This window comes from Bos grunniens, chromosome 1 (genome assembly GCF_055505025.1).
Source record: "Bos grunniens cultivar Pamir isolate PY7600 chromosome 1, Bosgru_T2T1.0, whole genome shotgun sequence".
In the NCBI taxonomy this organism is placed as follows: Eukaryota; Metazoa; Chordata; class Mammalia; order Artiodactyla; family Bovidae; genus Bos; species Bos grunniens.
Window position 1 is genome coordinate 20,743,739 of NC_141165.1, and position 21,744 is coordinate 20,765,482.

The window sequence follows — 21,744 nt, forward strand, 5'->3', positions numbered from 1 at the left end:
CCCCTGGGTGTGCTGCGAGGCCATGGAACCTCCATCTCTGCCTGCAAACAGAAGCAGATTTTATCATGTGGAGCAGAGACTGTGGAAAGTATTCCTAAGTTTGGCTTGATTCTTTTTATCTCACAGCCTCGGGGGAAATAATTTTTGTTTCTTTCTTCTTGTCCTGCAACCTCAACACGTAGGCTCATATAAAAGCCCTCTCTGAATATTGCTTGCTTTCTGCCTATTTGTTTTGGAAGGGTAATCAGGATAACCTGAGGAAACGTGGAAGGGTTGGGGTCCCTGGTTGTGGTGAGGGGGAACCAGCCTTTCTTTAGTGGGAGTTAATGGGGCTTCCTCTGCTTTTCTCTGTGGACCTGGGGCCTAGGTGCTCAGCAAATCTGTGGGTTATTTATAGAATGATCCAGAGGAGTGGTGGCGGGAGGAGGCCATGTGCCAAGGCTGAGGGGGCCTTCACCTGGGGAGCAGGTGGGGGTGCAGAGGACAAGGTACCCCCACAACTGCCCCTCTCAGCTCCTTCCCTGTTTGGCTGGGGGGCTTGGCCCCAGGTGAAAGAAATAGTCTTTTTTTTTTCAGGAAAACTCCAATGGCTGAATTCTCATAGTTTTGTTTCAGGTAAAAACTTGTAGATTCCTTGCTAATCACTTCACCTTTTGGGTTATGAACATTCCAAAGCTAGGCAACGCCAAATACCAGCCTTTATTGTTTTAATCACTCTGCTGAATGTCCCTTCTCTTGATGTCCTGAATGGCATTTTTTTTTTTCTTAAACACACAGTCACACACACATGAATTAAACAGCTAATTTCATCTTATGTATTTCTGTACCATTCAATATACATAACATTCAAAACCCATCTTTATGCCAGTAAAACTACAATTCTACAAAACAAAGCAAAGAAGTTTAGCCTACATTTAAATTTATAATCATAGTAGAGAGATTGTGACTCCTATATAAAAAAATTCAACCTGTGGTATACTAATTTTTAAAAGCAGTATCTATAGAATAAGTAACTGCCCTTGTAGCATCTAGTAACGTAGGCTGGTACTAAAATAAATTAAAATAGGATGAAATGGCTCTGGAGATTAACTATAATAAAAATGTACTCTTTTTTTCTTAGACTCTTCACTGTGTTATGCTGACTTCAAGAAAAATGTTTGTATTCACATTTGATCTTATTTTCTGGCTGGACATACAGAAACAGAAACTTTGTGAAAACCCTAGAGTTGTTTAATTGTATTCTTACCATTAACTATAAACATTTACCAAGTTATCTCGGCATGCAGTAATGCAAAGCCTGTAATCGCTATTCTAAAATACATTCTGCTTTGCATCTAAGGATGATCAAATCCTTCTCCCACTCATCATCAGTTTTTGGCTTTTCCCAAAGCCCTCAGAAAGGGTTACCAGGAAAAGGCTCTTCTTTACACTGATCCTTGGCCAATAATAGATAGAACGACTCTGTGCTTGAGAAAAATGCACAGTAATGATTCTGATTTGCCCACTTACATATCATATACTTTTTAGGTATATATCACTATTCGTGTCTCGTTCTCTCATAGTCCACGACTAATCTCTTAGGAAATCTATTGACTCTGTCAAAATTTATTCAGAATCCTGTCACTTCTCATCACATCCTTTGGTCTGAGCCACCAGCAACTCTCGTCTGGATAACAGCAGGAGCTCTCCAGCTCTGTCCCCCTCCACTACCCTCCCTTCAAACCACAGTCAGTTCTCAACACAGCAGCCCAAGACAGCCTTGTCACAACAGCATTTCTTCCTCTTTGGTTAAAGTCCTTCAATGGCTCCCCACCTCACTCTAAGTGAGAAAAACCAAGGTTTTTCAGGATTGGCTCACGTCCCCTCACTCACTCTGCTCCAGCCACACTAGCGTCCTTCCTTTCCTCAAACATGCCAGGCTCACTCCCACCTCATGGCTTTTGTCCCAGCACACTGCTCTCCCAAGCATGTTCTTAAAAACAACCTATGAATTTTACCTTGGCTTTGCTGGTCTTGTTCAGGTTAGAAACTTGATCAATCAGTTGCTGGACAGAGTCAGAACTGACTTTCCCATCCTCCAAACGATGATAAATTAATCGTGGTTTGCCTTCAGGGTTTTTCAGAAAAGCTTCTTCACAGTCTTCCAATAAAAGACTAGATTGGAAATCAGTATTTCTTGTGCTACACTGCACTGTGGCAGCACACAGATAGTCTATTAACCTAAGTCCCAAGAAGGGGATTTCCTACAATGACAAGCGGCCAGGAAATGCCCTGCTGCAGAACAAGTGAAACTTTCCAAAAATGGATGTTTTTTATAGCTTTGTTCTAGCTTATATTAAAGTACAGTATATTCACTAGCAGACAGAGTAGACAATAGCAGACAAAAATTGGGCAATAAATTAAATTTAAAATCATACATAAATTTATTTAAATATAATTTTTTAAAACAACTTCTCAAAAATACTGTTAAACATTGCTCAAAATAATGCACCAGACTCATGACACTTTGCAAATAAATGGAAAACCTAATTCCATATACAATTATATAATTCTCAAGTTAAAACACAAATATTATCAGCCTCAAGGTTTCAAGATTTTCTCTCCTCTAGTCGTTTAGCCTTTACTCATCCAGTAAATGATCTGAATCCTTATACCCCAGATACACTGTAAGAAAGATCCAGAGGCAAATGAGAAAGGCTAGAAAGGCTAGGTAAAAATCTTGACCAAGGTAAAGGTTAAAAAGAAATTCTGTTACAATGTACTATAACTATAACTATAGTTTGTACTATTCCTATTTAAATTCTAGAAATCTTATAGACTATTAGCATTTTCTATATCACAAGGAAAACTATAAATTTCCCTTTCTAAAAGGCATTAAATCAAAATTTGTCTAGGGAGGCAAATAAGTACTGTATATACAAGGGAAAGCAATTATATGATTCAGAATCTTCATTAAAAAACTAAAATACCAGCCCTAATACAAAACAGAAGAAAAAACAAAGAGGAAAACCAAAAAAAAACACAACATGGTTGCAAAGATTAAAGAATTAACGAGAAAAACAACAAATGACATATACTACCACCTGAGATAAAATGTTACCCAGATGTTAAATATAAAACAGGATATATTCTTAATAAATATAAAAACAAAACAAGAAAGGAAAACAGGGAGGGGAGGTAAAGAACTCCAACTAGAGGAAATCAAGTTGAAGGAATCCTCAAACTTGTTTTGTGAAAAGGTTCCTTGACTAGGTGGTTCCCCGGCCACCTGGCCTCTGGCTATCCAGACTATACTCTATAGTCTTAAGGATCAAGGATGGGTTATACTGCAGAGTCTCTTGTAAAGCTTAGGGCTCCAAACACTTCCATACACAGTTAAAGTCAGAGTTGGTCCTCAATAAAAAGAAAAAATGCTTTGGAAGGATTAAATACAATCAGATAGAAAGTATAGAAAGAAAAACTAACCCCTTATTTAACCTTCTATCTATCCTATTCTGTCTTCTATCTATATATCTAACTGGTGAAAAAAAAAAAAAAAAGAAAAACTTTGTTTGCAGATTAGATTCATTGGTGTGATTATATTCACATTATAAGAAAACTGCTTACTTTACAGGATTTAAGTAGTTACCTCCTCAGCAAATTAAAAGTATGATTTAACACTTATACAAGTGTTCAAGTGCCTCTCAATCTGTATATGAACAAAGAAAATAATGAAGGTTAACGCTAATTACTGAAATCAGGGGTCACCACCCTTTTTTGTGAAGAGTCAGCTAGCCAACATTTTAGGCTTTGCAGTACACACTGTCTCTGCCGAAATAATCAATGCTGGTGGTACACTGTGAAAGCGGCTGTAGACAATACACAAATAAAGGAACGTATCTGTGTTCCAGTAAAATTTTATTTATAAAAACAGGTGACTGGCTGGATTTGACTTGAGGGCCATGGTTTGCTAAACCCTGATTAAAATGATCTTACATTAATGATGTTAATCTTATAACCTATCAAAAACAAGCCTAACAGTGTGAAACTTTTTATTAATATTTCCTTGGAAGAAAAGTTATGAACAACCTAGATAGCATATTGAAAAGCAGAGACATTACTTTGCTAACAAAGGTCCATCTAGTCAAGGCTATGGTTTTTCCAGTGGTCATGTATGGATATGAGAGTTGGACTGTGAAGAAAGCTGAGTGCTGAAGAATTGATGCTTTTGAACTGTGGTGTTGGAGAAGACTCTTGAGAGTCCCTTGGACTGCAAGGAGATCCAACCAGTCCATCCTAAAGGAGATCAGTCCTGGGTGTTCATTGGAAGGAATGATGCTGAAGCTGAAACTCCAGTACTTTGGCCACCTCATGCGAAGAGTTGAGTCATTCAAAAAGACCCTGATGCTGGGAGGGATAGGGGGCAGGAGGAGAAGGGGACGATAGAGGATTAAATGGCTGGAATGCATCACCAACTTGATAGACATGAGTTTGGGTAAACCCCGGGAGTTGGTGATGGACAGAGTGGCCCAGTGTGCTGTGATCCATGGGGTTGCAAAGAGTTGGACATGACTGAGCAAACCTAGATAGCATATTCAGAAGCAGAGACATTATTTTGCCAACAAAGTTTCATCTAGTCAAGGCTATGGTTTTTCCTGTGGTCATGTATGGATGTGAGAGTTGGACTGTGAAGAAGGCTGAGTGCCGAAGAATTGATGCTTTTGAACTGTGGTGTTGGAGAAGACTCTTGAGAGTCCCTTGGACTGCAAGGAGATCCAACCAGTCCATTCTGAAGGAGATCAGCCCTGGGATTTCTTTGGAAGGAATGATGCTAAAGCTGAAACTCCAGTACTTTGGCCACCTCATGCAAAGAGTTGACTCATTGGAAAAGACTCTGATGCTGGGAGGGATTGGAGGCAGGAGGAGAAGGGGATGACAGAGGATGAGATGGCTGGATGGCATCACTGACTCTATGGACGTGAGTCTGAGTGAACTCCGGGAGTTGGTGATGGACAGGGAGGCCTGGTGTGCTGCGATTCATGGGGTTGCAAAGAGTCGGACACGACTGAGCGACTGAACTGAACTGAAGTATGAAAAGTCATATAATTTTTTGAATTTCAAGGATTGTCTTTGATTATAAGAATGCAATTAGAAAGAGAAAACAAGATAGTGGAGGAGTAGGTGGATGTGGAGTACATCTCTCTCCACAGATACATCAGGAATACACCTTCAGACACAGAAGTGTGTGCAGAACACCAGCTGAGAGCAGACAGGAGTACCAGACCACCAGAAAAGAATATACAGAACCACACAAAAACTCAGTAGGATGAAGATGCTAGGAGGAAAAACAGGAATGTTAGTAGGACTGGACCCATCCACAGCAGGTCGGGGACCTGAAGCAGGGGTCCAATCCACATATTGGGGCAACTGTCTGAGTTAGAGGAGAAACATTTATGAGAGTGAACAAGCTGATCTGTGGCAGCCTAAATGCAATGAGAATCAGACAGTCCTTGCCACAGCCATATGCATCCTGGACAAGGACACAGGTCCCCAGAAGGTGCAGCGGCTGAGAGCTGCAACTTAGGGATTGTGGAGCAATCCTAGGGCAAGGGCTGCTGTTGACTGTGGACAGATGGACTGAGGGGATGTGAGGGAGGAGATTGTGGTGGGAAATGCCTGTGAAGGAAAGCCAAGTAGCCATGGAAGCAAGGCAATACTGAGTCACATGTAAGGGTTAGAGCCATCATCATAGCCTCTCTCTCCCCACAGCCAGCATTGGCAGATGAACAATAGAGAGAATGGCCCACCAAGCCCCTGACCTACCTGAACTAGAGTAGGATGCCACCCAGGGTGACTGTTTAAGTGCCTGACTCACCGATCTACAGAGAAGGACCCCAGCCTCTATGTACCTGATGCACTGAACTACAGAGAAGGACCCCAGGCAAGGGAGCCCTCTAAGTGTCTGAATGGATGGAGCTACAGAGAAAGACTAGCCAAAGAGGCCTTCTGATCGCCAGCTACCAGAGACTTGAGAAAAGACTCTGATAGGGCCATAACTCCTGCAGTGAAGGCAGTCTGTGAACCTGCACACTTGGCGCCGCCAAGTCCCTGCAAACCAAGCAGCTGCACCACATTCATGCTAAACCCTCACTTGGGCACAGCTGCCACAAGTAAAAAAAAGTCTTGCCACTATGCACATGGGGTCGCTTTGGTTATGTCCAACTCTTCGCGACCCTGTGCACTGTGGCCTGCCAGGCTTCTCTATCAGGGGGTCTCTCCAGGCAAGAATACTGGAGCATTTGGGCCATTACTGGTTGCACTCTTCTAGAGCACTATATTTCCTGCTGCCCTAGCTGCCAACTCCCCTGAGTACCTGGTGCTACCAGAACCCCTGCAACCCAAGCAGCTGTACCACCTCTGCAACTGGCCCTCTCTGGGACAGATCCAAATCCTCCAGGGCAGCCTCAGAAGCAAACCCCAGTGGATGACCAAAGAGGTGGAAATAAAACCACAATTGAAACTCAGGGGCAGGGTGCCTAAGGAAGAAGACCCAAAACCTTCCCACTAGCTGTACAAGTTGCAGATTAAATTCACATGAACAACTAGGCAGACTGTGTGTCTATGGAATGTATAAAAGGACATTGAGAGCTCCCACAAAAGAAAACACACTAGTTCTGACAGCTGTGGACATTGGAGGCAAGAACACACAGGAATCAAACCACATTAGAATCTGAGCTGCCCCCACAGCACGTCCAGAGACCAGCACAGTGTTGGAGGGCATCCTAGGGAGGTGAGGTGGGCTGTGACTCCCAGTGAGGGAAAGGATCTTGACAGCAGTGACTCAAGAAAAACATTTATTATTCTTATGTTTTAACTTGTTCGGTACTTTCTTTTGGATTTTTTTTTCTTTTTCCTTTGTCCCTTTTTCTTTCCTTTCCCCCCAACCCATCCTGTTGTAGTTGTTGATTTTATTGGCATCATGAAATCTAATTAAGCTTTTGATTTTTTTTTTTTTTAAATCATGATTTTCCTTGTTTTAAACCTCTTCTATCTACATTGGGCTTTTGCAGTTCTGTGGAATTTTTGTTTTTTTTTTTTCTCTCTCTTCTTTTTTCTTTTTTCTGCCCTTTCCTCTTCCTTTTTTCCCTTTTCTCCTTTTTTAATCTTAGTTTTTTTAAACCTATTATTATTTTCCTACATTTATTCTTTGTTTGCTTTTCCTACTGTTCTTTTCACCTTGAAGTTAAGCTTTAATGTATATAAGTCTCCTTTATCTACCTCTGTTTAATTTTGCATATCTATTCTTTCTTTCTTTCCTTTCCTCTCAACATATTTGTTAGTTTTATTTTCATTGCTTTATTCCCCACTTGGCATCTTGCTTTAGTTTTGTTTTCTAGTTTGTGCTTTAGTTAGCTTAGTTCTTAACCATTAGATATAATTTTTGTTTTCCTTTGTTTGCTTGGTCAATCTATTGAACTTTATTTTTCTTGGACTGTTTTGATTTTGCTTATGGGTGTATATGTGTATATTCCATTATTTTAATTATTATTTGCCTGATTTTGTAACTGCCATTTATCTGGGTTTCATCTTTGGTTTCTTGTTTTGGGGTATTTGTTTTAATCTCACTTAATGCCATAACAAATCACTTGTGGAATATTTGATCCTGACCAGAGATCAAGCCCTGAGCCTTTGGAGTGGGAGTACTGATTCCAAGACCCTAGATTACCAGAGAACTAACCCTCTGGAGTATCAAATAGCGAGAACTCCTGCAAAGGAAACCACTTGAATACAAGACCCAGCATCACCCAACCACCAGTAGTACCCTATGAAGGACACTTCATCCAAACAACAAACAAAAATACAAACCCAGTCATCAGCAGACAGGATTACCACCTCACTCAGCCTTGCCCATCAGAGGAAAAACAAACAAATAAAAAAAAACTTGGCACAAATCTCACCCTATACAAAGCTTACACAAACCACTGCACCAACCATAGTGGGGCAGAAACCAAAAGGAAGAAAGAATTCAACCTTGAAGCCTGGGGAAAGGAGACATCAAACACAGTAAGTTTAAATAAAAAGAATGAAAAGGAAGAGAAATAATGCACAAATGAAGGAACAAACTAGAAACACAGAAGTCCAAATAAGTGAAGAGGAAACAGGCAAATTAGCTGAAAAACAATTCAGAATAATGATAGTAAAGATGATCAAAAACTTTGAAAATAGAACAGAGAAAATGCAAGAATCAATTAACAAAGACCTAGAAGAATTAAGGAATAAAGATACAGAGACAAACAACACAATTACTGAAATTAAAAATAGAAGGAATCAGTAGCAGAATATCTGAAGCACAAGAAGGAATCAGTGCGCTAGAAGATAAAATGGTGGAAATAACTTATGAAGAGCAGAATAAAGTAAAAAGAATAAAAAGAACTGAGGGTAGTCTCAGAGACCTCTGGGACAATATCAAACACACTAATATTCAAATTATAGGGGTTCCAGAAGATGAGAAAAAGAAAGAGTATGAGAAAAATTTTGAAGAGATTAGAGTTGAAAATTTCCCCAACATGGAAAAGGGTCTCTCAATCAAGTCCAAGAGGTGCAAAGAGTCCCATACAGGATAAATCCATGGAGAAACATGCCAAGACACACACTAATCAAAGTAACAAAGATTAAACACAAAGAAAGAATATTAAAATCAGCAAGGGAAAAGCAACAAGTAACGTACAAGGAAACCCCATACGTTTAACAGCTGATCTTTCAGCAGAAACTCTGCAGGCCAGAAGGGAATGGGAGGATATATTAAAAGTACTGAAAAAGGAAAAATCTACAACAAAGATTACTCTACCCAGCAAGGATCTCATTCAAAACTGATGGACAAATCCAAAGCTTTTCAGACAAGCAAAAGTTAAGAGAATTCAGTACCAACAAACCAGCTTTACAACAAATGTTAAAGGGACTTATATAGTCAAGAAATACAAGAGAAGAAAAAGATCTACAAAATAAAACCACAAAAAATTAAGAAAATGGCAATAGGAACATATATATCAATAATTACTTTACTGTAAATGGATTATATGCTCCAATCCATTCAGGCTGGCTGAATGGATACAAAAACAAGACCCATTTATATGCTGTTTACAAGAAACCCATTTCAGACCTAAAGACACATATAGACTGAAACTGAGAGGATGGAAAAATATTTTCCATGCAAATGGAAAACAAAAGAAAGCTGGAGTAACATCCTCATAGCAGATAAAATAGAATTTAAAATAAAGAATATTACAAGAGATAAGGAAGGACACTACAGAATGATCAAGGGATCAATCCAAGAGGAAGACATAACAACTGTCAATATCTATGCACCCAACATAGGAGCACCTCAATATGTAAGGCAAACACTAACACATAAAAGGAGAAACTGACACTAACACAATAATACGATTACTACTGTAGGAGACTTTAACACCCCACTCACAAGAATGGACAGATCATCAAAACAGAAAATTAATAAGGAAACACGTCTTAAATGATACATCAGATGAGATGGTTTTCATTGATATCTTTAGGACATGCCATCCAAATGCAGAAAAATACACCTTCTTCTCAACTGCCCATGGAACATTCTCCACGATAGACCACATCTTGGGTCACAAATCAAACCTCAGTAAATTTAAGAAAACTGAAGTCATATCAAGCATCCTGACCACAATGCTATGAGACTAGATATCAATTATAAGGAGAAAAATGTAAAACATACAAACACATGAAGATTAAACAATATGTTTCCAAATAACCAATGGTTTACTGAAGAAATGAAAAGGGAAATAAAAAAAAATTTAGATACAAAGAACAATGAAAATATGACAACTCAAAACCTATGGGATCCAGCAAAAGCAATTCTAAGAGGAAAGTTGATAGCAATACAATCCTGCCTCGAAAAACAAGAAAAACATTGAATAGGCAACCTAACTTTACACCTAAAACAATTGGAAAAAGAACAAAAAACCCCAAACATAGCAGAAGGAAAGATATCATAAAGATCAGAGCAGAAATAAATGAGAAAGGAATGAAAGAAACAACAGTAAAGATTAATAAAACTAAAAGCTGTTTCTTTGAAAAGATAAACATAATTGACAAACCTTTAGCCAGACTCATCAAGAACAAAAGAGAGAAGAGTCAAATCAACAAAATTAGAAGTGAAAAAGGAGAGGTTACAACAGACAACGCAGAAATACAAAGAATTATAGAGACTATTATGAACAACTATATGAATAACCTGGAAGAAATAGATAGATTCTTAGAATAGAAACAGAAATTATGAACAAGCCAATGACAAGCACTGAAGTTGAAGCCGTGATCAAAAATCTCCCGAAACAAAGCCCAGGACCAGATGGTTTCACAGAAGAATTCTATCAAACATTCAGAGAAGCACTAATGCCTATCCTTCTAAAACCATTTCAAAAAATTGCAGAGGAAGATTTGCAAACTCATTCTACGAGGCCAACATCACCCTGATACCAAAACCAGACAAAGACAACCCCCCAAAAAAGAAAACTACAGGCCAATATCACTGATGAACATAGATGCAAAAATCCTCAACAAAATTTAGGAAACAGAATTCGGGAACACATTAAAAAGCTCATACACCATGATCAAGGTGGGTTTATTCCAGGGATGCAAGGATTCTTCAATATACACAAATCAATCAATGTGATACACCATATTAACCAATTGAAAGATAAAAACCATATGATAATCTTAGATGCAGAAAATGCCTTTGACAAAATCCAGCACCCATTTATGATTAAAACTCTTCAAACAATAGGCATAGAAGGAGCCTACCTCAACATAGTAAAATCTATATATGATAAACCTACAGCAAATAGTAAAAAAACTAAAAGCATTCCCCCTAAAATCAGGAACAAGACAAGGGTATCCACTTTCACCACTATTATTCAACATTGTTTCGGAAGTCCTAGCTACAGCAATCAGAGAAGAAAAAGAAATAAAAAGAATCCAGATTGGAAAAGAAGAAGTAAAGCTCTCACTGTTTGCAGATGACATGATACTGTACATAAAAAACCCTAAAGATACTATCAGAAAATTACTAGAGCTAATCAGTGAATTTAGCAATGTCACAGGATACAAAATCAATACACAGAAATCAATTGCATTTCTATATACTAACAATGAAAAATCAGAAAGACAAATTAAGCAATCAATATTATTCACCATTGCAACAAAATAATAAAATATCTAGGAATAAACTTACCTAAAGAGACAAAAGAAGTGTACACAACAATTATAAGACACACTGATGAAAGAAATCAAAGATGACATAAACAGATGAAGAGATATTCCATGTTCCTGGGTAGGAAAAATCAATATTGTGAAAATGACTATACTACCAAACACAAGCCACAGATTCAATGTGATCCCTATCAAATTGCCAATGGCATCTTTCACAGAACTAGAACAAAAAATTTCACAATTCATATGCAAACCCAAAAGACCCCAAATAGCCAAAGCAGTCTTGAGAAAGAAGAATGGAGCTGGAGGAGTCAACCTTCCTGACTTCAGGTTATACTACAAAGCTACAGTCATCAAGACAGTATGGTACTGACACAAAAACAGAAATATAGACCAATGGAACAAGATAGAGAGCCCAGAAATAAATCCACACACGTATGGGTACCTTATTTTTGACAAAGGAGACAAGAATATACAATGGGGCAAAGACAGCCTCTTCAATAAATGGTGCTGGGAAAACTGGACAGCTACATGTAAATGACTGAAATTAGAACACTTCCTAACACCATACACAAAGATAAACTCAAAATGGTTTAAAGACCTAAATGTAAGATCAGAAACTATAAATCTCTTAGAGGAAAACATAGCCACAACACTCGATGACACAAATCAAAGCTATGACCCACCTCCTAGAGTAATGGAAATAAAAACAAAAACAAACAAATGGGCCCTGATTAAACTTAGAAGCTTTTGCAGAGCAAAGGAAACTATAAGCAAGGTGAAAAGACAACCATCAGAATGGGAGAAAATAATAGCAAAGGAAACAACTGACAAAGCATTAATTTCCAAAATACACAAGCAGCTCATATAACTCAATACCAGAAAAGCAAACAACCCAGTCAAAAAGTGGGAAAAAGACCCAAAGAGATATTTCTCCAAAGAAGACATACAGATGGCTAACAAACACATGAAAAGAGGCTCAACATTGCTCATTATTAGAGAAAAGCAAATCAAAACTACAATGAGATATCTCCTCACACTGGTCAAATGGCCATCATCAGAAAGTCTACAAACAATAAATGTGGGAGAAGGTGTGGAGAAAAGGGAACCCTCTTGAACTGCTGGTGGTAATGTAAATTGATACAACCACTATGGAAAACGGTATGGAGATTCCTTAAAAGACTAGGAATAAATCCACCTTATGACCCAGCAATCCCACTCCTACCCATAAACCCTAAGGAAACCAAAACTGAAAAGGACGCATGTACCCCATTGTTGATTGCAGCGCTATTTATAATAGCTAGAACATGGAAGCAACCTAGATGTCCATCGATAGATGAATGGATAAAGAAGTATCCATTACTTCTTATACGTATAACGCAATGGAATATTACTCAGCCATAAAAAGGAACATATTTGAGTCAGTTCTAATGAGGTGGACGAACTGAACCTATAGCTTATTATACAGAGTGAAGTAGGTCAGAAAGAGAAAGATAAATATTGTATACAAATGCATATATATGGAATTTAGAAAAATGGTACTGAAGAATTTATTTGCAGTGCAGCAGTGGAGAAACAGATATAGAGAATAGACTTATGGACAAGGGGGAAGGGGAGGAGAAGGTGAGATGTATGGGGAGAGTAACATGGAAACTTACATTACCATATATAAAATAGATAGCAAACAGGAATTTGCTGTATGTCTCAGGAAACTCAAACAGGGGCTCTGTATCAACCTAGAGGAGTAGGATGGGGAGGGCAATGGGAGGGAGGTTCAAAATGAAGGGGATATATGTATACCTGTGGCTGATTCATGTTGAGGTTTGACAGAAAACTACAAAATTCTGTAAAGCAATTATTCTTCAATTAAAAAATAAATAAATTTAAAAAAAATGCAATTAGAACTTATGTTTCAAGTTCATTTGGCAAACTTAATTCTATTTACAAGTTTAACCCTTATAATAAATTATAGAATTTTCTGCTTACCTTGGTAAGGTTAAATGAATGAATAAAATAACTAATGAACTTTTCTCAATTTCCCATTTTCTTACAGCGAGGTATTGATTTTCAATATCTATTGGAAAATACACAGCATGGAAAAAATATCCCATTGTCTCACACATTCTCTTAAGTTTAGGTGAGTAATCCTAAAAACAAATTGAAACACAAGATAGCACAGCTTATTTAACTGAAGATCTAGTCAGCTTCATACTACTTAAATCAAAAAACATGCTTTATCACAAGTTATGTTGGATAGTCTCTGATTTAAAACTAAAAAAATCATAATCACATTTAAAAAAAATCTTTAAGAGGAAAGGCAAATTTCTTTATAAATTGAAAATAGTAATAGCTTAGCAGCTTGGCTGTTTCCTAGTTCAGAAAATGATTTATCTCATAATAAAACTTAAAACAACAGGAGAACAGTATTAAGTTCTTTTGCCGTGGTATATATTTTTATTATTATTCTTACAAATAACTTCTGTTTATTGTTACAGGGTGCCAAACATAAATCCATAAATTTATATAGTAAAAAGTGTCTGTCATGAACACTAAAGCAAACAGATATAAAATAAAAATATGCTGGTCTATTACAAATTATCAAAGAGCTGACTCATTTGAAAAGACCCTGATGCTGGGAAAGACTGAAGGCAAGAGAAGGGGATGACAGAGTATGAGATGGTTGGATGTTATCACCGACTCAATGGACATGAGTTTGAGTGAACTCTGGGAATTGGTGATATACAGGGAGGCCTGGCATGCTGCAGTCCATGGGGTCGCAGAGAGTCGGACACAACTGAGCAACTGAACTGATAAGAAATTAACTTACTTAGTAATGTTGATTATTACTATACAATAAATTAGTGATTCCCTCAACATGTATTTGTGAATAATGTATACTCAGTTAGTGAGTAGAAGCTTTGGTTTTCAAAATACTTTGTCTGTTTGCCAAAATTATCAAAAAGGAAAGCTAAATGGACTTATTAATCAACAATCTGGAGGATGCTAATATTGAAGGTATTACATGTGCCACATATATTTATTGAAAATTCAGTTAGAAAGGTAATTGGTGAACTTTTCTGTGAAGAGCCAGATGGCAAATTAATAATAGTTTAAGAACCTGCCTGTTTGGGCAGAGGTTTTTGTGGTGCATTTAGGTGCCACTATAATTTTATTCTGCCATTAATGTGAAACAACCAGAGACAACATGTTGTGTGTGGCTGTGTTCTAATAAAAATTTATAGACAAAAAAATTTGAATTTCATATGATTTTCACATCAAAATATTCTTCTTCTGATTTCTTTTTCAATAATTTAAAACCGCAGAAACCAAAGACTTCAGGCCAAATTTGGCCAACAGGCTTTTGTTTGCTGACCCCTGCCTTAGATTAACCCCAATAGCTGCTGTGAAAAATTGAAAATCATGACAAGGACTAAATTTTGTTATAACCTGAAACAGATTCAAGAATAGGGCTGGCAGGGATTAACTAAAGCAGGCACAGCTAAACACTGTGGAGAATGTGTAACGAAGCATTCAAAAGCATAAAGTTTCAAGGACTTAATTTGAATATACTGAAAATACTAAGACATTTTCTTAAGAAAAGCCCAAGATGCTTCCTATTCTTTAAGATGTAATCTTATATGTAGTAAACTATCTGGTTCAGATGCAGTAGTATCATAACCAGAATACAATATTAACTTGTATTTTAAATCACTGAATACAAAATTTATAAATGTCCTTACCTTAAGGAAAAGATCCATTTCAGGCTGGGTTTCATCTGTATGAATGAGGTAACATCTGACAGTGTTACTCCATAGAGAATGTGAAAACAAAGGGGTAACTTGTAATAAACTAGCCACAGCAATATCCCAGTCATCTGAAAATAAAATTTCTCATAAGTTCCCCAAAAGAATTATTAGAAGACCATATGATGTCTGAAAGTCTGAAAAACCACAACAGACATCATAGAATAATTTCTTATCTCACTTGTAATACTGACATAACTTCTAGAATAACATATTAGAAGGCAATCAGTTCTCTAATCTCAAATTCTATCCTGGGGTTTAAAGCAATCAAAGTCACCAGTGGTCTCTGCTGGGGTACCCATGGCTCCAGTCAAATGTCAGGGAACTAGGCCATATGGGCTGTTCCATTAATTTGTAACTTGAGGAACGCCTATGCTCCCAGACTGGTTTTACTTGTTTATTATTCTTGAAATATACTGAGTCAAAAAGAAAGTTCAAGAATGGTATAAAATGAAAAGTAACTTAAAGATAGTGAGAATGAATATTTTAAGACATATTTGACTAATTGAAAATGCATTATTTAAAAAATAATTTTCATTTTGCTAATAGATAAATAATTTCATAGTTTTAAGAAAAGAATGGAGCTACTTATAATATCTCAGGTCTGCTGTGGTACTGAAATTCTGAACAGATCTTAAGAGCTGTTTTGAATACCAAAGTATACAAAGATAATGAATAAAACTGGGCTTCCCAGGTGGTGTTATTGGTAAAGAACCCGCCTGCCAGTGCAGGAGACATAAGAAACACAGGCTCGATCCCTGGATCAGGAAGATCCCCTGGAGGAGGGCATGGCAACCCACTTCAGTATTCTTGCCTGGAGAATCCCATGCACAGAGGAGCCTGGCAAGCTGCAGTCCATAGGGTGCACGCGTGACTGAAGTGACTTAGCACACATGCACACATAACTTTTCAATACCATCAAAGATGCAAAAGAAAAGACGAAAACTACTGTTTTTCAGCTGATCTACATTAAACTCTCACTACTCAACTAAAACACCTGAGAATCCAGACCAAAATTTCAGTTATTAGAACTTATTGGTCAGTCAGGCTGGGGGACACCATCTGATCCTGATGTGAATTATGTAACTTCATCCTTCCTGATCAGTGACAAGTACCAGAACATAATGGCCTGACAGTGGAAGACACCCAGAAAACAAGTCTCCTGCTCTGCTGATGGCAGTTCTCCCAGCACAAGACTGTAGTACACAAACAGTCATTGCCATTAACTAAGCTAATTAGCCATGGTAATTAGCTATTTACCTCTGTTGACATTAGCAAACGGTCCTTCCACGTCTATAGAACTATGGGCGAACTCAGGGCCCCGGAAGGACTGCTGAAGCTGGATCATACTCCCTATGGAAGGCTCACTTCCCAAGGCTCCACCAGTCCAATATTCGCACTGGGTTCCAGCAGCTGTAAAGCAGATTTCATCGGATGAAAACCAAATAATATTGAAACTTCAAAACCTTATCAAATATATTCAACAGGATTTCTAATCCAAAAAAGTACTATAAGATTATAAATACAACAAATATTCAAACTTTGATTTTGAAATCAAAAGAATAATTCTGAAAGTACTTTGCCACCAACTTCTGGCATGTTCTAAGGTGGTAGTTAACACAGTTTTGGTTATCTCAATCTTAAAAGGGGGATTAAAGAGAGACAGATGAAAAGAAATTAGGAATACAATAACCAAAGAAATTATAATAACAGAGAGGAATTAAAAACGCTCCCCAACAAAAATTTCTAAAAAACTTTTATAACCATATGATTTATGTATCAGTGTAAAATTTGAAGGGAAGAATTTCAAAGGAAGACTATTACTGGCACACCAGTAATTGATATTGGCAATTCATTAGGATATAAGCTAAAGACGTAAAGAGTACATTCTCTTTAACCTCCCAGAGGAAAAAAATTAATGTCTGAATTAATGAGTACTTAAACACACATTTTTAAAATAAGTAATATTTGCTATAACATGGAGTCCTTGACTAAACTTAAGTAAACTGGTATTTGGGTGAAAATCTCTGGCAAAACTGATTTTTATTTGTAGGTGACAAATAATGAGCAATATTCCCTCAAGCATTCCTTCTTCATGTTTATATCAAAATAGGAAGAAAGACCTAGGAGGAAATATTAACTTGTTTTTATTAACTTGCTGGAGAATTAGAATATAATAGTTTTGAAACACTGTATATTTTAACATATGTCAACACTGAAATAACCACTAAGACTAATGTGTTAGTCATAATAAGCCATTATTCGCCTTTTTTTCCTCAAAAGTTAGTAGATTTCAATGGTACTAAAATGCAAATTAAGAGGGGATTATCAATTGCCATATTTCACTCCAAAATACATTAATTTGGAAGAATATAACTACAGTTTTTTTTTTTATAAATGGGAGAGTGGCTTCATTTTCCTACTACATTTAAAATAGAATATTGTTCAATATCAATCACATTTCAATATTATTTCCTATTAACATAGTGGACATTTTCATTCTATGATTCTGAGTTTTTCTTTATTTCTAGAAAGACATTTAATATGTTTAATTATAAAACAAAAACTTTAAAATATTTCAAAAAACTGTATTGGAAACCACTTGCTGAAACATCATGTAGATACTCTGATAGCTGCAAGAATACATCCATTATGTGGAAAAATGTAACAAAAACTACTAACTTTCTCCAACATCCATTCTCCCTTTCTTTCTTTAATGACACAGCCCCAAACTTTATGTGCATACATGGCTCTCCTACTAATAATTACACTTTCCCATCTTCCAGGTAGAGGAAGGTATAGGCCAATGGGGTTTGAGCAGGAGTAATGCGTATATCTTTCAGATTGTGCTTTCAAGGAAAGTAATGTATTCCCCCACTCCCTCTAGCTAAATTGTATATATGATGGGACTTGGAGGGGCTATCTTAGACCAGAGAGAGAAAAGCTATGGGTTAAGGCTGGCAGACAACAAGATAGAAGGAACCTCAGCTTCTACACCATGGACTTCTATAGAAAAGACCTGTTATAACATGAGAAAGAGAAAGAGCAACTCTATTTGTAACAGCAATTACTTATCAGTACAAGGATTCAAAGTTGACTCTACAATCATTATACCTATTAATATATTGATATCTCAAAACATTATAAATAGGAAATAAACTTACCAGTAACATCTGTACAGTTGTCATCTGAATCAGACTCTCCAGGATCAAATACATGGATCCCCTGAGCCTGTAGCCTCTGAAGTTTGCTCTCCAACTCTCGCTTGGCCCTCAATAAATCCTGAATTTCATTTTCCTTGGTCTCCCTAAAAATCTTTAAAAGATGTATTTTAATTTTGAAATCCTTTTCCATAAGCAAAAAGTGATATTATCAACTTTTAAGGGAAAATTCTTTCATTCATAAAATCAATATTCATTTGGTCCTTGATCTCCTCTTTTGTAAGGTGAATACCTCTCTGTCACTGTTTTGTAACTGGAACCCAGTGGAATTCCAGGAGGATATATCTAAGGTGAGGGGCTGCTGTGTGCTACCTGATGTTTAGCAAATTTGTCCCCCTCCCACTTATTGCCCTCCTGGAGGAGGGCATGGCTACCCACTCCGATATTCTTGACTGGAGAATCCCATGGAGCGAGGAGCCTGGTGGGCTACAGTCCATAGGGTCACAGAGTTGGACACGACTGGAGTGACTTAGCGTGTACACTTATTGCCAGTAATGCTCTCCCAAAGGATACATTCTCAAATATTTCTAAATGCTCTCCCCTAATATAACCCTTGCCTCTCCCCACCCCCTTTAAAATGTTCACTTTTATACCTTTTCTTTGAAACTATCTCAAGTTTACCTGGTCCAACTCAAATACTTCAAAAGTAAAAAGTATTTACTTTTTATAAGACTTTAGCTCTTATACCTTTCATGACTCCTACATCATTTACTTCTATTTACTCATCACAGTATTATATGAACTTTTAAAATATATTGCTTTATTCCCTGTCACTGTGGGGATAAAGATGTATGAAATTTACCTTAAATTGCCTCTTAACTTTATCTCTGTCATGTTCAAATGTAGCTGCTCTCTCCATTGCTTGGTATTTTGCTTCTAAAGCACTTTCCTTTTCCCGAAGTATCTTCTGGTAAGTTTTTTGAAGTGCCTGGAAAAATTTACCTTGTTATTTCTAACAAAAATAGCATGCCTCCCAAATTTTACATTATGTTATATGCATATTGGGCTTCCCTGGTGGCTCAGAAGGTAAAAAACCTTCCCTCAATGTGGGAAAACCTGGGTTTGATCCCTGGGTCCAGACGATTCCCTGGAGAAGGAAATGGCAACCCACTCCAGTATTCCTGCTTGGAGAATTCCATGGACAGAGGAGCCTAGCAGGCTATAGTCCATGGGGTAATCAGACATGACTGAGCAACTAACACTCTCATATACATATTACATATCTCAGAATATGAACAGTCTACTTAGTTTTTCACCAGTTATCAAGAACTGCATACTGTCATTCTATTCAAACATATAATGGGGAAAAAACCCTGCAAATGTGCTTGAATTATAAATGAAGATATTCAATATTAAGCTTTCAATGGAAATTAATACTTTTTCTTTGAAATACTGCACCAGTTCTGAATCTTCACTACAACTCAGTTTTCCTACACAAAATCACAATTTATAAGGTTTAACCTGAAGAATAATTATTTCTGTGAGACTGTGCACTCCTTGGCTCCACGTCACTCCTCTTGCTAGCTCCAAGGCTGATACACTGCACGTCTTCAGTAAATGACTGACTGAATGGATCAAATAAATATAGGGTGTGTGTGTGTGTGTGTGTTTTAAATGCCTAGGTATATGAAAAAGGAAAAACAAGGTTACATAAGGAATCAGGATTGGTAACAGAAATAACCTGGGCCTGGAACATTTGTCACCCCTTAGTGCACTCTGTCCTGTTGTAATTGCATTTGGGGGGCGGGGTTTAAACGCCTAGGAAGGGTTTGATGAGCTGCCTCAACAGATGTCACCAAAGTCTTTTGTGTATCTGTGTGGTCCTGGCAGACCTACTTCCCTGGAGATTAGCATTTGGTGCTGCTCTGTGCTTAGTTGCTGAGTCGTGTCCAACTCTTTGAGACCCCATGAACTATAGCCCGCCAGGCTCCTTTGTACATGGGGATTCCCCAGGCCAGAATCCTGGAGTGGGTTGCCATTCCCTCTTCCAGGGGATCTTCCCGACCTAGGGATCCAACCAGGGGTTCCTGCATTGCAGGCGGATTCTTTAACAGAGCTTCTCTGAGAGCTCAGTTGGTAAAGAATCTGCCTGCAGTGCAGGAGACCCCAGTTCGATTCCTGGGTCAGGAAGAGCCCCTGGAGAAGGGATAGGCTACCCACTCGAGCACCCGAGTATTCCTGGGTTTCCCTTGTGGCTCAGCTGGTAAAAAATCCGCCCGCAATGTGGAAGACCTGGGTTCAATCCCTGGGTAGGGAAGATCCCCTGAAGAAGGGATAAAGCTACCCACTCCAGTGTTCTGGCCTTGAGAATTCCATGGACTATTAAGAGTCGGACACGACTGAGAGACTTTCACTTTCACATTTTCTTTACCAGCTGAGCTACCAGGGAAGCTCCGAGCATTTGCTGCTCCGGGCTAATAGCTTCAAGGTGTCTGAATGAATGGCCCAAAGACAGAAAAAAAAAAAGGGGGGGGGGGAGGTGGGGGAGCTGGTGGTTGTTAAAGAATCAGTTTAGACCGCAAGGCAGTATGTTCTTTCAAAGTAAAACGCAGAGCAGTTTCTGCTTAACTTTCAAAACTTCTTGGTTTGGAGATGAGACAGGATGGACAAGGGACGAAGTCAGGAGTTCAGGGTCCAGTTGGCAGTGCCGCCACGCGGCTGCGGGGCGGTGGGCAGACGGCCCCGGGCCTCAGTTCCCAGGTGTCGCGGTCATCTCCGGTGAGTGCCCGGGCACAGCATTACCTGCAGCTCGGCCCGCAGCCGCTTGTTCTCCGTGTCCAGCTTGGCCTCCCGGCGGCCCATGGATAACAACTCCTGGTTCTTGCTGACCCGGAAGATCTCGTACTCCTTCTTCAGCCGCTCGTACTCAGCAGCCGCGTATTCCAGCTCGGGCACCGACGAGCCAGTAGACTTGAAGCTGGCCCCTAGCAGCCCGCCGCCGCCCGCTCCACGGGGCAGCGAACCCGGCCCGGCTCCCGCAGCCGCCACACCCGCGGCCCGGCGGAACGAGCTGCGCAGCAGGCGGGCCTTGGGCTTCACTTCCACCGGGATCTCACAGGCCTCGCCGCCGCCCGCCCCGTACGTGTCCTCGATCACCTCCCCACCCGCGGGGCTCACGAGCGACGAAGCGGTACCCATGGCGCCGGCTGGCGCTGCTGATCGCCAGCAGGGTAAGAGGAGGGGGCGGGACACGACCAGAGGGACGAGGCGGGGCAGCAGGAAGGGGCGGGGCGAGCATATCAAGGAGAGGCGGGCCAGTGGGCGGGCAAGAAGGACAGGGTGGGGCCAGAGGAGCAGAACGGATGGGGCGGGGCGGGACGGGAGGACTGGGTTGGGCTAGGTAGCTGAGCCCGCCTGCGGGTTGCTGCGCAAGGAATCGGCGTGGCGCAGAGTGCAGCAGGGATGTGGCTCTGGCCCGCCACTGCACTTTGTCAGTGCCTATGGGAGGGCGCAAGTAGGCTTCTCACAGTTCCCTCTACCTGGCCAAG

At 39.1% G+C, this 21,744-nt stretch overlaps 1 protein-coding gene across 4 annotated transcripts in view; it reads right to left on the reverse strand.

The window, feature by feature from the left end:
* Positions 1-21,497, reverse strand: part of NPHP3 (nephrocystin 3) — a 57,158-nt gene extending 35,661 nt beyond the window's left edge. For 3 of the 4 annotated variants that reach the window (XR_015145781.1, XR_015145788.1, XM_086351746.1), the window contains exons 1-7: positions 20,999-21,497; positions 19,059-19,184; positions 18,200-18,350; positions 16,296-16,448; positions 14,973-15,106; positions 13,219-13,379; positions 1,998-2,154 (exon numbers count right to left, since the gene is read on the reverse strand). Coding sequence is in view for 2 of the 4 variants with exons in the window: in XM_086351746.1 (XP_086207872.1) it covers positions 1,998-2,154; positions 13,219-13,379; positions 14,973-15,106; positions 16,296-16,448; positions 18,200-18,350; positions 19,059-19,184; positions 20,999-21,394 (1,278 nt within the window). In the remaining 2 variants the exon portion in view is untranslated. The remainder of the gene's footprint in view (positions 1-1,997; positions 2,155-13,218; positions 13,380-14,972; positions 15,107-16,295; positions 16,449-18,199; positions 18,351-19,058; positions 19,185-20,998) is intronic. The other variant, XM_086351821.1, reaches the window with a different exon arrangement.
* Between the last annotated feature and the right edge of the window lie 247 nt (positions 21,498-21,744).